We start from the raw sequence: 16348 nt of genomic DNA, 5'->3' as shown, positions 1-16348 counted from the left end.
AGTGATAAACAGATAGATTAAAAATAGTATTTAGGGGCTGGAGAGATGGCTCAGAGGTTAAGAGCACTGACTGTTCTTCCAGAGGTCCTGAGTTCAATTCCCAGCAACCACATGGTGGCTTACAACCATCTGTAATGGGATCTGATGCCCTCTTCTGGTGTGTCTGAAGACAGCTACAGTGTACTCACATATATAAAAAAAAATCTTTAAGAAAATAGTATTTAATATTTCAGTTTAAAAAGTAATTGTAGACTTATTTAGTTTTTAACTTCACTTTTAGTTTACTATTCCATATGTTTGCTTTAAAATGTTAGGGCATTGAATTACATTGAATTTTAGGAATCTTATACAATCTTTCTGTCATGTTAATTCTTTCAATTTTAATTTTTAAATAATTTATGAGACTTCACAATATGGAATACTTTTCTCTTAACAGGAAATTCAAGCATTGGAAGAATTTAGAGAAAAAAATCAGAGATTGCAAAAATTATGGGTTGGAAGATTAATTATCTATTCTTCAATTCTTTACCTGTTTACCTGTTTAATTGTGTACTTGTGGTATCTTCCTGATGAGTTTACAGCAAGACTTGTCATGACACTCCCATTTTTTGCTTTTCCTTTGATGTAAGTATTATTTTTGTTGATCTTTTTCTTTTTTGACCAGATAATTTTAATTTTTTTATTATAAAATATTAATGTCTCAGGTTGAATAAATTCATTTTTGCAGTTTGATAATTATTTTTTTTAAATTGTAGGATAATTTCTACTTTATAACCCAAAGGTATACCTGAGGATATCACCATTGTTACTAGTAATGTATAGTTTTCTGATAGATGGCCATGATTCCTGTAGGGATTGGGCATGGAGCAGGGGAGGTATTGAGTGGCAGAGGCTTGTAAAACTGAAATAGTAAGTATTCAGATGACTCTAAATGTGTATCTTTCACCCAAACTCCTCTCTTTAATTATTGTTAGAATCAATAATTTCTTCCTTAAGTACTTCATAGTCTGGTATTTTATAGGAGGTATATCTCAACTGAAAATTTTGGGGAACAGGTTTTTCATTTAATTAGCAAACATTTATATGGATAACAGTTGTGTAGACATTGGGTTATATTTGTGTATTGTGAACAAAATTGAAAAATCTTTGGCTATAGATCTTAGGCTATGTGTAAAGTAATAAATATGATTAATGTTATCACAGAAATGCAAAATGCTATGAGAACAGGGGCCCCAACTCAGGCTTAGTGTTGGGGGTCTAGAAAGAGTCTTGATTGTAAGTTTTTAGTTGGTCTGAAGCAGCTTAAAGCAACACTCATTCATTATATCAGAGCTCTGAAGTTTGAAATTCAGGCAGCTTAACTGGGTCTTTGCTTAGAATCTCATAGACTGGAGTCTCTAGGGATGAGACAGTGGTCTATTCAGAATCTCAGGAGGGAGGATCTATAGATCTAGGCTGTTGGTCAACTTCTGATGCTCTTGATATACCTGAGTAATCTATGATAATCTCCCACTTTAAAATCAGTAACTTTGATCATAGCTGCACAGTCCTTCACAACAGTTGCCTAGTGTGGGAAGCCACATGTGCCGTTGCAAAGTGGCACAGGCTTCTGCTGGCCACCACGCATACATAGGCAGGAAAGTTTTTTGCCAAGATGAGGTTTTGAGAATTGACCAAAATTGACCAATCAGAAGAGAGAGAAATTGACCAATCAGAAGAGAGAGAAAGTAACCAATCAGATAAGAGAGAAAGTAACCAATCAGATAAGAGAGAAAGTAACCAATCAGATGTAGGAATGCAAATGAGGTTGTAAGCATCAACCAAACACAACACAATCCGGGTGTGAGACACGCCTCTCCTTGGCCTATATAAAGCAGCACCAGGGCTGGGCTGAGGGTCTTTTCGCCTCTGCAATCAAGCTCTCCCAATAAACGCGCAGAAGGATCCTGCAGAAGGATCCTGTTGCAGCGTAGTTCTTGCTGGTCGAGTCGGACGCGCGCAAGAGCCTAGATTACTGTGTGATTGATTATATAACCAAAGGCTGCACTAAGAGGAAGGATCTCAATGGAATTGTTTACTACAGACTTCTGAAGAATTGATGTCTGAATTTGAGACTTGCAGAATGGATTATGTATAAAGTATGTCTGACATGGTGGCAAGAACAGTGGTAGCTGTGACTGTAGGAGTGTCATCACATTGCATTTGCAGTTGGGATACAGAGTAAGGCGAATGCTGTTGCTACACTTGTGTTTACCTTTTCATTAAGTCTGGGACCCAGCCCAGAGTGTGGGTCTGTCTACATTTAGTTAAGCCTCTTATACATGTCTGGATGTCTGTTTCCTGAGTGATTCTGAATCTAGCCAAATTGACAAGATTAACCATGGCGTTATTTTAGCCACTGAGAGTGTAGCTTCTAATAAATTAGAAGGAAGTAAGAGTGGATCTGGAGTAGGAAGCTGGAAGGATATTGTAGTTGATAAGGGAAATGATGAATGCTTTGTATTTGGTGGGTGGGAGAGGAGCAGATGGATTGAGTGAAATTGATGGATTGGAGGTTTAGGAAGTAGAATTGAGAGGCTTGGTAATTGGATATGGGGTGAAGAGGAGGAATCACTTCAAGGATAAAATTCAGGTTTATAGTTTGGAATATTTGGTTGAGGGCATTATCATTCATCAACATAGTGAATAACAAGCGGGAGGAGGTTTGGTGAACCACTGTATTTTCCTACTGGAACTGTCAAATGGATGGCTAAATATGAGTATGAGGTTTAGAGAAAATTCAATAGCTAAAAGTCAGGCCTGTAATCCCAGCTACTTGGAAAACCGAGGCAGAAGGATCACAAGATTAAGACCTGCCTGGACTGTAGGGGAATTGATTTAGGCTATGCAGCCTACTGAGCACCTGTGTCAAAAATAGAAAATACAAAAGGTCTAGGGGCTATAGCATATTAGTAGAACATTTGCTAGTATATGTGAGGCTCTGGTTTTGGCTCCTAGTACCACACCCACACCTACACACACCCACACACACCCCCCCACACCGTTCACACGGTTACCAAAGCCATCATCTCTTTAATTATTAAGTATTAGGCATCTGCAATGTGTTCAGTAGTGATCCAGATCACAGTGATGTGAAAAGTAGTGGTAAGATTCTGCTCCCTGTAACTTGAATTCCTCTGTGATTGGGCAGATAGAAATAGAGATAAGTTAACAAAGACATACAGTTAATTGGAGAGAAATGTGTGCAATAAAGGATATCAAGTGATGTGATTTAAAATAGGTTTCTTTACAAGGGTCCTGGAAGGCCTCTTTTTAGGAAGTGGTATTTGAATTGAGCATTAAGTGTGAGGAACAAGTACAGAAAAAGTTGAAGTTTATGAAGACTATATGGAGCATATAGTGGCACATATACCTAGAAAGTTCTATATAAAGGATTATTTAAAAAATATTAGTGGTAATTCTTTCTAATGGAATGATTTTAAGTAGTTCTTTTATTCTATATGTTTTCTGGTAATGTTTTAATTTTTTTTAAACATCTGTGTATACTTTATATTGTTAAAAACAAGGTCTAGGAGTTGAAGGATTTGCTTCTAAAACTAGAAAATAGAAAATGTGTAGACCGAGAATTTGAGTATATAGTTTTTGAGGGGCATAGATGACAGGCATATTTGTAATGTGTGATGGAGAGATAAATGCTGTGAAGTGAGGTTATGGAAAATCAAGCTTGGGAGTATGAATTTCACAGTAGGTGAAGTGGGAAGAAGCTTCTATAGTGGAAGAATAACAAGATAGAAATTATATCAAGAGGGTCACATATATGCTGTTTTATGGAGACAAAAGTAAAATATCTAGGAAGCTGCTCTATAAGGTCTTGCTTGATTTCATTTTTGAGACTGGGTTTCACTATGTACAGTGGTTGGCCTGAGACTCACAGTGTACACCAGGCTGACCTTAAACCTACAGAGATCTGCTTGTTTCTGCTTCCTGGTTGCTGGGATTAAAGGCTTGCACCACCATTGCTTGGCTTAATAAATGTAATCTAAAGATAAAGGTAAATTGGTCTGCCCAGTAACATTAGATATGAATAGATAACTTAGAAATATTCTGAAAGTTAAAACTGGTAGGATCTGACAGGAAGAAATGGGATATATAAAAAGTGTCAAGAGTGCTAGGTCAGGTTTTGGTTTAATCTTTAGTGCAGGACATATTTCCAAATTTGAACTCCAAAACTCATAATCAACTTTGCATGTGTAGAGTGAACACGTTTATGTGTGTGCTCTGTGAGACCTGAAGTTAACTCACGTCTAACATTGCAGTTAGTTTCTGGTTGTTGGCCTTGAGCCTCCTTACTTATATGCTAGGCAAGAGCGCTGCCTCTGAGCTGTGCTGCCAGCCTCTCTCTTAACATCTTTATTTCCCTTTCTTAAAGAAATATTTTGGTTTTTTTTAAAATTCCAAAGTAGAAATGATTTTATAATGCTGAGCTCTTTTACATTGCTTCCTTTCTATTTTTCATAAAATGTAGGGAGAAAATAAGATTAAAAGTATGAGATACTTGATTGATTTAAATATTTTAATAAAAGTAGGAAAAATACTCGAACTTTACATTCAATTCGATATAGCAGTTTGATTTTCTGAATTTAAAGTGTAATTTATAAATCTCTCATTAGAACTCTGCTAATTCTAATTGTTGCCCCAAATTGTGCTTTGCTGGATCTGTTACTAAGTCACAAGAATTACTTTTGAGACAAATAAATCACTTATTATTATTATTTTATTTTTTGAGACAGGGTTTCTCTGTGTAGCCCTGGCTGTCCTGGAACTCACTTTGTAGACCAGGCTGGCCTCGAACTCAGAAATCCGCCTGCCTCTACCTCCCAAGTGTTGGGATTAAAGTGTGTGCCACCATTGCCTGGCTTTATTATTTGTGACATTGGGAATACAGTGGTCAAGTATTAAATGTTTTCTACTGAGCTGTTCTCTTAGCCTGAATCATTTTTTAGAGTTAGAAAAACTGTATTACATGTTCCAAGTGTATTTAATTATCAATTTGGCATAGCCCAGAGTCATCTGAGAAGTCTCATTTGAAGGATTGTCTGGATCGATTGGCCTATGGATTACCCTCTGGGGGATCATCTTGTTTGCTAATTGATTAAAAGGGCCCAGCCCACTGTTGGGGTATCTTCCTTAGGCAGGTGGTTCTGGACTGTATAAGAAGGCTGCTACGTGTTAGGTTAGGAGCAAGCCAGTAGTTCCTCCATGCTTCCTACCTTCTTCGAGTTCTTGTTTGAGTTCGTGCCCTGACTTCACTCAATGATGGATTGTGATATGTGACGTATAAACTAAGTAAAGCAGTCCTGTCTTCTGTTACTTTTGGTTAGTGTTTTATCAGCTGTACAGAGGAAACTAGAACACTCAAATTGTGTGTGTGTGTGTGTGTGTGTGTGTGTTTTGGGTCAAGTGACTTCTTCTACCATGTGGGTTCTGGGGAATGAATTTGTTCTATCGTGATCTATGGTAAGAGCCTCGGCCCAATGAGTCATCTTCTCTTAAGGTCACCAGGGTTCCAGGTTTGACTGTGCACGGCTCACTGCCCCATAGTCGTCCCTGCCCATGAAGCATTTGAGTGTGTGTATGTAGTGATTTAACCCAGTGCCTGTGCATGCTAGACAAGAACTCTTCCTGCTTAGTCACACCTCAGGCCTATTGTATCATTTATAAGCAGTCTTAGGTATTCTTTGTCTCTTTCTTTTCTACCCTCTTCTTCCCTCCCTCCATCCTTCACTTCCTTTTTCCTTTCTCTTCATCTTCATCTTCTTTTTTGATTTTTGAGACAAGGTTTCTCTGTGTAACCCTGGCTGTTCTGGAATTCACTCTCTGAGGCAAGGCTGGCTTCTGATGCACAAAGATCCTCTTGCCTCTGCCTTCTAAGCACTGGGATCAAAGGTTGATTTTCACCCCTCAACCCCCTAGTACTAAGACTCAAACTCCCTGGGCTTTTTCACATATGCTAGGCAAGTACTCTACCATCCTCTAGCCCCACTAAATTATAATCAAAATGGAACATTTAGTTCATAGACATCATTAGGCTTTGTCACAGGGAGGGAAGGTCTGGGTATACTTAGACTTTTGTAACCATATTATGTTGACAGATATGCATTGCTTTAGGAATTGTTTTTTTTTTTTTTTCTTTGAAATAGTGTCTGAGTCCATGGGACCTCTAAGTAGTAATCCTCTTGAGTGACAGGAATATAGGAGTGTACCACATGCCTGCCAGAGTTGGCTACATAGACACACATGCACACGCACACGCACACACACACACACACTTTTTTTTCCAGTTGTTCTGTGTGTGTTAGGCAATCATTCTATCTCTGAGTTACATCCCCAACCCTTTCTTTTTAGTTTTTATTTTGAGACAGGGTCTTGCTGAGTGAATCAGGCTGGCCTTGAAGTCATCCTGTAGCTTGGACAAATCCTGGAACTTTTGATTTTTCTACTTCAGCTTCCTAAGTGGCTGGATTAAAGGCCTGTATCACACATATACATCATGTATGTGAGTGTCCTCTCCTCCCCCTTCAATTTTATGTGGTGTTTAAGATCAACTCAAGGCCTCATGCATGCTAGGTAAATAATTTACAGCTGAACTGCATTCAGTTCTGGTTGGTTCATTTTACAGTGAACTCCTTTATGTGTGTGTGTGTGTGTGAGGTGTGCGCCATGCATGCTAGACAAGCACTCTTCCACTTAGTTATACTTCCAGCCTATTATATCATTTATAAGCAGTCTTATGTCTTCCTTCCTTCCTTCCTTCCTTCCTTCCTTCCTTCCTTCCTTCCTTCCTTCCTTCCTTCTCTCCTTCCTTCCTTCTCTCCTTCCTTCCTTCTCTCCTTCACTTTCTTTTTTCTTTAGACATTTTATTCTCTATAATTTCAGAAATTAGTTACTATAAAAATTGATATTCCCAGAGGAGTTACCATGGGTTTCCTCCATGGTGTTTTTGTTTGTTTGTTTGTTTTTAAATTAAGATCTTTTTTTAATTGTTTTCTCTTACAGTGGGACTCTGGGGAAGAAATTTAAGCAAGGGAATTGAGAAAGGTGCTCATGTTCCTGTTTCTTTTTTTATAGCCTTACTTTAATTGGAAGCTGTTAAGAATACTTTGATCTTAGTTACTTTTCTATTGAGGTGACAAAACACTATGACCAAGGTAATTTAGAAAGAACTTAATTTGGTGCTTATGGTTCCCAAGGTTAGAGTCCATGATGATCATGGCAGGGGGAACATGGTAGTGGGTAGGCAGGCAGGCAGGCATGCATGGTGCTGGAACAGTGGGTAAGAGAAAACAACCACAGGGCAGAGAGGGCACAGTGGAAATGACTGGGCTTGTTGAAACCTCAGAGCTCCCTCCACTGACACATAAGACCACACCTCCTAGTCCCTTCCAAACAGTTCTACCAACTGGGGACCAAGTATTCAAATATATGAACTTATGGAGACCATTTTGTTCAAACAACTACATACAAATTTCATTCTTCTTAGCTACTGGATATTTCCTGAGTTTAGTTAGAAGACTGGCAAACACAGCCTTTTAAAATAAGTTCAGTCAGCCAGCCTACTATACCCTCCCTCCATCTCTCTCTCCCTCCCCCTTCCCTCTCTCTCTTTCCTCCACGTAAACACCCAGGTGTAGAGATCAGAGGACAACTTGAAGGACTTGATCTCTCCTTCTATCATGTGGGGTCCTGGAGACTGTATTCCAGTCCTTAGGCTTGATGGCAAGTGCCTTTCCCCACTGAGCCATTTAAGGGTCCTATAACAGAATGTTAATTTTTTCTTGTGATGAGATTCTATTTGTCATTTTTCTTTTTATGGATCTTGTTTTACTTGGCAAGTATAAAAACGTCTTGCTTAGTTATATGCCCCAAAGCTTCCTTCTGTGTCTTTCTTTCTAAGCCTTTTAAAAGAAACACTTTACACTTAAGTTTGTAATGTATTTTTAATTGATTTTTGTATAGGGCTGAGGTGTTGGTTGAAGTCTCTTTAACCCCAGATACTGCCTAGTGGCTGATTTATTAGAAAGGAGCTGTACCTTTAAAAATGATTTTAATAGATCTTCTTAAAGTACAGTGTGTCCATATGTAAGGAAATGTTATATTGAAACCCATTATTTTATACAACTAATCTGTGGTAATAAAATTAAAAAGGTAAGTTCTCTTTCTCTAGTTGTCTTTTTTTTTTTTTTTTTTTTTTTTTTTTTTTTGTGGTGTTAACATATGCACCTTCTATTTTATTTGTCCCTGGTCTGTCTCTTTTCATTATTTTCAGTCAGAAACAGTTTCAAAGTCAGCTTAAATTAATGATTAGGTTTTATGTTATGATATAGTATGGCAGTCTCCCATTGAGTTTCTAGTTTTCAGTTTAGTGCACTTTCCTGATAGGAGGTAGGTTTAGTTTTGAAATATAATGTACTTTAAAAAGAAGTTTTTTTAATAAAAAAAAAAAGACTTACCATATGTTTATTTTTGTGCCAGTTATTTGTGCGAGACTTATTTGGGATTAATGGAATGTGTTCTAGATTGACTGGAATTTTCTTTATTATCTAGATTTTCGTGTGAAATTTTATCCTTTCCCAGCCAGTGAAGTTAGGCAACTGTATTTTCTCATGGGTCAGAATCCCTTTTCTCCTTCCCTGTCATAGAAATACTGACTGCTCTTTAGAAATAGAGCACTTTTGAATAATTTATTTTTTTTTATCTCTTCCTTTTCTTTAGTTATGTTTCTTATCATTTTGCTGACACGAGCTGTAGACTGTACACTTGGGAAGGTTTATCCTGCTGGCCTCTCTGTGACTATTCTGAAGTTCGGGTTTTATAGTTGCAACTCCATTCTTACCAGAAAAGGCGATTACAGTTTTATTCTTATCTTGTTTGAATGATTTCTTAGGCTGGAATTGGGTGAGAATGGAGAATGTGCTCTTATTAGCCCTTTTACACACACACACACACACACACACACACACACACTTTCAAAACCATGTCTGTTTTTTCATAAATTTCATTGAATTATTAGGAGAGGAAAGCCTTAGATGGGATAAGTAGAGCATAGATCCCTGAATTACTGTAATTATGTTTCTAAATTCTATAATAAAATACAAAATAATTTCCTTTAACTTAGCCCTAGAATAAGAACTTGTGTATGCATGAAGAATGGCAACAGAACATTTTTAAGAGCAAGGCCTTTGTAAATCTTGGAAAGTGGACACAAGAAGTATTGTTTGTTAGCTGATTTTCCTCAGGAGTAGTTCTGATAAAAACTGAAAGGATTGACTGTCCAGAAATGGGGGCAGGTTTGGTTTGAGGAGAATATATCCCAATTTTTATAGTTACATTTTAAAAGTTATGTATACTATTTAAAAAGTATATACTCATTTAAGAGAAATCTGTTTTTCCATCTTTACCTTCTCTGCAATCCCTTTCTGGTTTCATTTCCTCTCTACTTTTTTTTTCCCTTCTAAATCTCTCTCAGAGTACAGCTGTTACTCTTATCTATGATTTTGCTTTCTATGGTTTCAGTTGTCTACGGCTAACCACAATCTGAAAACAACTAAATGGAATATTCTATACATAAAAAAGGCACAACTTAAATTTGCTGGTCTGAGTAACGTGATGACATTTATACCACACTGCCCTGCCCAGATCATCAGCCATGCCCTTGTTCAGTGGATCTATACTATAATGTGTGACCTGTCAGTCTCTTAGTTATCAGATCGATTGTCCAAGATAGCACAGTGTTTTAGCTAACCCTAATGTTTACTCTAATAATGAGCCCAAAACACAAGAGTAGTACAGCAAAGAAAGCATCAAGGAGGCCAAGTTAACGCTGGTCAGGGTAGCAATGCTCTATGGCATCTAAGAAAAACCATCTGTACAGTAGTTCTCAACCTGTGGGTCACAATTCCTTTTGGTGTTGCACTCAGATATCCTGAATATCAGATATTTATATTATGATTCACAACAGCAAAATTACATTTATGAAGTAGCAACAAAGTAATTTTGTGATTGTGGGTCACCAAAACATGAGGAACTGTATTAAAGTGTCACAACAATAGTACATTAGTAAGGTAATGATGCAAAGGATTCAGTCCATCTGTGTTTCAGGTATCACTGGGGGGGAGGGGTTGTGGGATTTTGGGGGGCATATTTCTTGTAAATAAGAGGGGACTGTTTTCTGGGGATTCACTGCGAATAAGTGGTGTTTAACTTTTCTCCTTATCTCTCTTCCCTTGAAAAAGACAATGCTTAATAGCTGCTTAGGTAGCTGCTGTAAGAATCATGTTGGAATCTAGTGTTAGTTATTTGGTGTTTTCCTATCATAAAACTACATTATAACAATTTAGGGGTGTGTATGAATTATCTATAGCTATGTAGCAAACTGCCCCAGAATTTAGTTGCTTAATAAGTCCCTTACAGTTGCTGAAGGACAAGAAATGTTGGGAGCAGCTTAGATGGGTGACTGTTTCAGAGTCCTTTGTTCTTATATAAATTACAGTAAGCTGTTGGCTTGGGCTGCAGTCATCTAAAGGTCTGATTGTGTCTGCAGTCATAGCAGATAAAGTCATTGCAGAGTTTATGCCTGCCACCATCCAGTTTCTGGCTTACTTCATTTATTTTTGCCTTAGCTCGACTTCATTCTGTTTTTATATTTGTTTGCTTGTTTCCTGGAGATCTTTGTCTTTTTATTAGGCCATATCTTGTAAATCTATGCTTATGTGTGGATTTATTTTTCTTGCTGCAGTTATATAAATCATGCCAGAGCTGGTTGTTTTGGCACTTTCAAAGTAGATTCTGAACCTAAATACAATGAGGACATTGGAATAGTTTTAGGCATTTTTTGGTAATCTTTTCAAATCTGCTTTCAGTCTTGCACATTGCTTAGCAAGTTTCAGCCCTTCATTAGGTGTTTCTCACAGGCTCATTGACTTTCAAAGTCACTGATCCAAGAGAGAAAGACAAGGAGAGGGACCCAAATCTGAGCTCTGTCTGTGAGGAGGCACGACTGATGGCGCTGGGATTGGAGCTCCTTTTCTCCTGACAGAGCAGCCAGTGCTGTTAGCTATTAAGCCACCTCTCAGCTTGTGTTGTTGGTTTCATTTTTTTTTTTTTTTGTACAATATGAGAAATAATTATCTAGTTTCCATTCTAACTTGAGAATGTTGAGTTTTTCTAGTGTCATTTGCTAAAAAGGCTGTATATTTTTGTCATCTTTGTCAAGTCAGGTGGTTGTCACTGTGAGTTTATATCTGGGTCTTCTCTATTACATTGATTTATGTGCTTTTTTTTTTTTTGGTGCCCGTTCAGTGATATTTTTATTACTATAGCTCCGTAGTATAACTTGGAATTAGGTAGGAGATACCTCCAGTAACTGTGCATGCATGCGTGTACACACAGTGCACATGTATGCACGCAGGCACACACATACACATTTTTGTGAGGAATGATGTTGGAATTTTGGTAGGGATTGCATTGAATGAGTCTGTAGACTGCTTTTGGTAATATAGTCATTCTCACAGTCTTAATTCTTCTAGTCCATGAGTGTGGGTCTGGGAGATAGCATGTCTTTTAGTGTCTTAAATTTCTTCAGTTTTACAAAGTTTTCATTGTAGAGGTCTTATATTTCTGTGGCTAGGTTTATTCTAAGTATTTAATTTTTTTCTTGAAGCAATTGTAAATGGGATTGTTTTCCCAATTGTTTGTCAACTCCCTTCCTAGGAAGGCTGCTATTTAAATGTTAATTTTGTATCCTGCTTCTTTGAGAATTTTTATCAGTTTATTGGGGGAGTTTTTAGGGTCTCTTATGTGTAAAGTTCTATCAAATACAAATAAAGATACTTTGGCCTTTTCCTTTCCTATTTGTATCTTGTGTTTCTTTATCTTGTCTTAGTACTGTAGGTGGCTTTAAACAGTACTCGATTATATCAGAGTAGACAACTTTTCTTGCTCTTGATTTTAGGTAATGCTTTGAGTGTTTTCCCACTTAGTATAGTGTTGGCTATAGGTTTGTTTTATATAGCTTTATTATTTTATATTACTACTTTCCTTAGATTTTTAAAATTTTCCATGAAAGGTTATTAGATTTTGTTAAAAATCTCTTCCTGTGTTTATTGAGATCACATGATTTCTGTCTTAGAGTTCATTAATGTGGTGCACTATACATTGATTGTATATGTTCTTGCACTATCCCTACATTTATGGAACAAAATCAGCATGGCATAGCAGATGATCTTTTTGATACTTTCTTGAATTGTATTTTAAATATTTTGTGTAATTTTTATATTTCTGTGGTCTTTAGGGAGACTATGGCCTATAATTTTCTTGTTTTCTGCTTTTTGTATCAAGATAATACTGCCTTCATAAAAAAACTGGTAGTGTTATTTCCCACTCTATATGATGTAGTAGTCTAAGAAGCATTGGTGTTAGTTTTTTAAAAGTCAAATAGAATTTATTAGTAAATCCATCTGAGTCTCTTTGATTTGGGCGATTTTATTATTATTATTGACTCAATTTAATTGCCTGTTATGATCAATTTTTAATCTTTTCATGTGTTTGTGTGTGCGTGCCTGTGTGTGTGTGTGTGTGTTTGTGTGTGGTGGCAGACATGCCATGATATACTTATGAAGGACAGTGGGCAGTTCTGTGGGTTGATTATATGTGGGTTCTGGTGTTTGGTGTCAAGTTGTCAGGTTTTCACAGTTCTTTGACAAGCAGAGCCATGTGGCTGGCCTATGGTTGCCTGGATTTATTGTAGAGATGACCTTGACAACCTTGTGATAGGATTGTTTTCTTAGTTTCTCTTAATTCTTTTAATATTATTGGATATATTTAGTAGTGCAAAGTCTAAAAAGTTATTACCATAACATTTTAAAAGGAGTTATTTATTAGCTAAATTTTATTTATCAAGTATTTATTTGACAGTAAGGCTTTGTTCCGCCTCTGAAATTCTTTCTCCAGATAACTTATTCTATTGAATAAAGAAGATCTCTTCAATGTTAAATGGTAGGGATTGTGTAATAATACTCTTGTTTGGAAAAGCAAAGCATGCTTGCCTGTTAACACAAGGGAACAGATAGGAAACAGTTTTTGGAACTGATATTAGAAAGCATTCTTGGGGTTGGAGAGATGGCTCAGTGGTTAAGAGCTTGTGCTGCTCTTTCAGAGAGCTTGAGTTCAGTTCCCAGCATCCATGTCGGTAGGTTTCCAACTCTAACTTCAGCTGCAGGGAGTTGCACATCTTCTGGCCTCTTTGAGCATCCCCACACATATGTACATACAAATGCACATACACATAAATACAATATAATAGAATTAATAAAGCATTCTATAGTACTGTTCTTAATGCTTTGGGGGTTTATAGACCCTTTGGAAATTGGCAGAAGCAATGGTTTCTCTAGAGAAATGAATTCTATAGTTCCAGGAGGCCCCTGGGATTCAGGTTGAGAACTCAGCTATTGAAATGTCAGTGATCCTCTGGTATTCTTAACAAAACAGTCAGGTTTTGATTTTTGATACGTACAGAGAAACGTCTAACTCTAATTGAAACTGTTTATTTTTGCCTGTAGATTCTGATTTATCTCTTGTAATGATGGATTTTGTTTTGAATTTTGCTTCCTTTCTAGCATCTGGACATTAAGAACTGTGCTTATTTTCTTCTTTTCCAAGAGAACAGAGAGAAATAGTAAGTTTAAATATTTTTATAAATCTATATTAAGGAAACAAACAAACTCATCTTACTGTGTGCTATTTTTTAAGCCAATTATGAAATGGTTTGAGATAGTGTGGTGTATCAGATTGTTTGCTGTACAACATAACAAAGGTGATGAGTGTAAGAAGGTTCTGTCTGTATGTGTCAATTCTTATTTAGTTTTTTTTATATAAAACATTTTTAAATAAAAGCAAATTGTATTTGTTAAATTAATCTTTGTGGACAACATTGGTACAAAGTAAAATATAGTACATACATACTTGTTCTTTTTATTCATTTTATTTTATGTACATGTGGGTTCTACTTGCATGTGTGTTCCTGGTACCTATGGAGTCTAGGTGAGGTCAGTGGATCCCTTGGATCTGTAACTAGAGTTACAGATGGTTATGAGTGGCAGTGTGGGTGCTGGGAATTAAACCTGGGTCCTCTTCAAGAGCAGAAAGTGCTTTTAACCACCAAGCCATCTCTCTAGCTTTTTCTTTTAACTGTATTACTCTCATTAACGTCACAGCCCTTTAGCTTGGTTTTAGTTGAAATATACAAATACAAAAATCTGTTTCTATATATGTTTTATATATGTGCAAGTTGTAAAGATTTTTTCAGGTCTTAAAAAGTATCTTGCTGGGTGGTGGTACCTTTAATCCCGGCACTCAGGAGGCAGAGGCAGGTGGATCTCCATGAGTTTGAGGCCTGCTTGGTGTACAGAGTGAGTTCTAGGACAGCCAGGGCTATTCAGAAAAACCCTGTGTTTAAAAACAAACAAACAAACAACTTAAAGAAACTTATTAATTAAAAATTGTTTTAGGCAATATATTCTGACCACTGTTTGTCCTCCCTCAACTCCTCCCAGATACTCCCTGCCCAGCTCCATACTTTCTCTCTTTAGAAAAAAAAAAAAAAACTGGTTAAAATAAAACAATAAAAAAAGCTAAACAAAGAAAAATCACAAGAAACTCACACATACCCAGATATATATATATATATATATATATAAAAAAATACAAAACCCACTCAAAAACCACAAATCATAATATAGAAGCAAAAGACCAGTAAGACAAAAAAGAAATAGTTCAACCAAAGCAATGAGAGCCAAAAAGTCTGCAAAAATGCCTCTAAGTTCTTTTTGTGTTGGCTATCTCCTGTGGGGCGTGGGTCCTATTCAGTGACACTCCACTGGAGAAAACTCATTTCCTTTGCAAGAAGATGTCATTTGGAGACAGTTTTTTGGATAGGGGCAGGGAGATTGTATTCACATCTGCCTTTCATGTATGCCTTTAATCTGTGCAAGCTTGGTCGTCCATGCTGCTGCAAGCCTCTGAGGTGATATGTGAACCTGTCCTGTTTAGAAGACATTGTTTCCTTGGCTCTAATAATCTTTCTGCTGCCCCTGCCACATTTCTCCCTAAGTCCTGAGAGAAGAGGTCTGAGGAAGACATTTCATTTAGGACGGACTGTTCTGAAGTCTCTCACTCTTCCACATTGTCCAGTTGTGCATCTGTGGTTCTCATCTACTACAAGAGAAAGTTTCTCTGATGGTTGAGGGAGGTATTGATCTATGGGTATAGCAGAATGTCATTAGGAGTTATTTTATCGCTCTGTTTCTACAGCTCAGTGGTTCTCAACCTTCCTTATTCTGTGTGACTCCTTAATATAGTTTCTCATGTTGTGTTGACCCCCAACCATAACTATCATTTGCTACTGTTATGAACTATAATACAAGTATTGGATATACAGATGGTCTTGAACAATGCCTGTGAAAGGTCATTTGACCCTCAAAGACTGAGTCCTGCTGCTTTAGCAGACAGTAGTAGTTAGTTCTCCCTAGGTCCATGCCTGTCTCTTCTCAGGATTTTGGCCACCTGAGCAGTGTCAGGCATGGAAAGGCCTTAAAGCCAGAGTGGTTGGTTACTCCTATAACTTTTGTGTTATGATTGCACTAGCATGTCATGCTGAGAAGTCACCACTGTAGTGCATAGGGTTTGTAGCTGGGTTGGTGTTTGCCTTTCTCTGTAGTGTGCAAAGGACCTCTAGTGCCATGTACGCTAGTGTCACCAGGGGTGAAGGCTCTAGCTATGCACTAGCTCGACTGCTCTGTGTTCAATGAGATATATACTTAATGAGATATCATTAAGTTTATCTTAAATGAACTTTCTATATGGTATGTTTCTTTTTATTTTCACTGTACAAAAGTGAAGTCTAGCGAACTCTTGTGTACCTATGATTGACTTAAATAGTTATCAACTCATGGTCTCTCTTAATTTTATTTTGCCTTCACCTTCTTCACTGCCTATTATTTTGAGGTGTATTTTAGAGAAATAAAAATACAAATATAATACATTATCATACTTAGACATGAATAAAATATTAATATAAAATATCAAATTTCTAGTAGTTTTATAAGTACTACTTGATTTAAAGATATTTTGCTTCAGTATATAAGTAAGGTTTTATGAATAGATGGCCTTTTAAGTATGTATGCTCCTTGCATATAATCTCACTTCTGTCCAGTTTAGGATATGTGCTTTAGCACAAATAACTACTTATTTTCAGACACTTTCACACTTTGCCTTTCTCTACTTATTTGGTAGA

General features: G+C 36.9%; 1 protein-coding gene across 5 annotated transcripts in view; it reads left to right on the top strand.

Moving 5' to 3' along the window:
• The window catches only part of Lnpk (lunapark, ER junction formation factor), a 58627-nt gene that overhangs the window by 9809 nt on the left and 32470 nt on the right, over positions 1-16348 (top strand). For all 5 annotated transcript variants that reach the window (XM_021155620.2, XM_021155619.2, XM_021155622.2 and 2 more), the window contains exons 4-5: positions 437-624; positions 13674-13732. In XM_021155620.2, coding sequence (XP_021011279.1) covers positions 437-624; positions 13674-13732 — 247 coding nt within the window. The remainder of the gene's footprint in view (positions 1-436; positions 625-13673; positions 13733-16348) is intronic.

Source organism: Mus caroli, chromosome 2, assembly GCF_900094665.2.
Source record: "Mus caroli chromosome 2, CAROLI_EIJ_v1.1, whole genome shotgun sequence".
Taxonomy (NCBI): Eukaryota; Metazoa; Chordata; class Mammalia; order Rodentia; family Muridae; genus Mus; species Mus caroli.
Note: the sequence above shows the minus strand (reverse complement) of the source record. Positions and strands in the feature narration are given on the sequence as shown.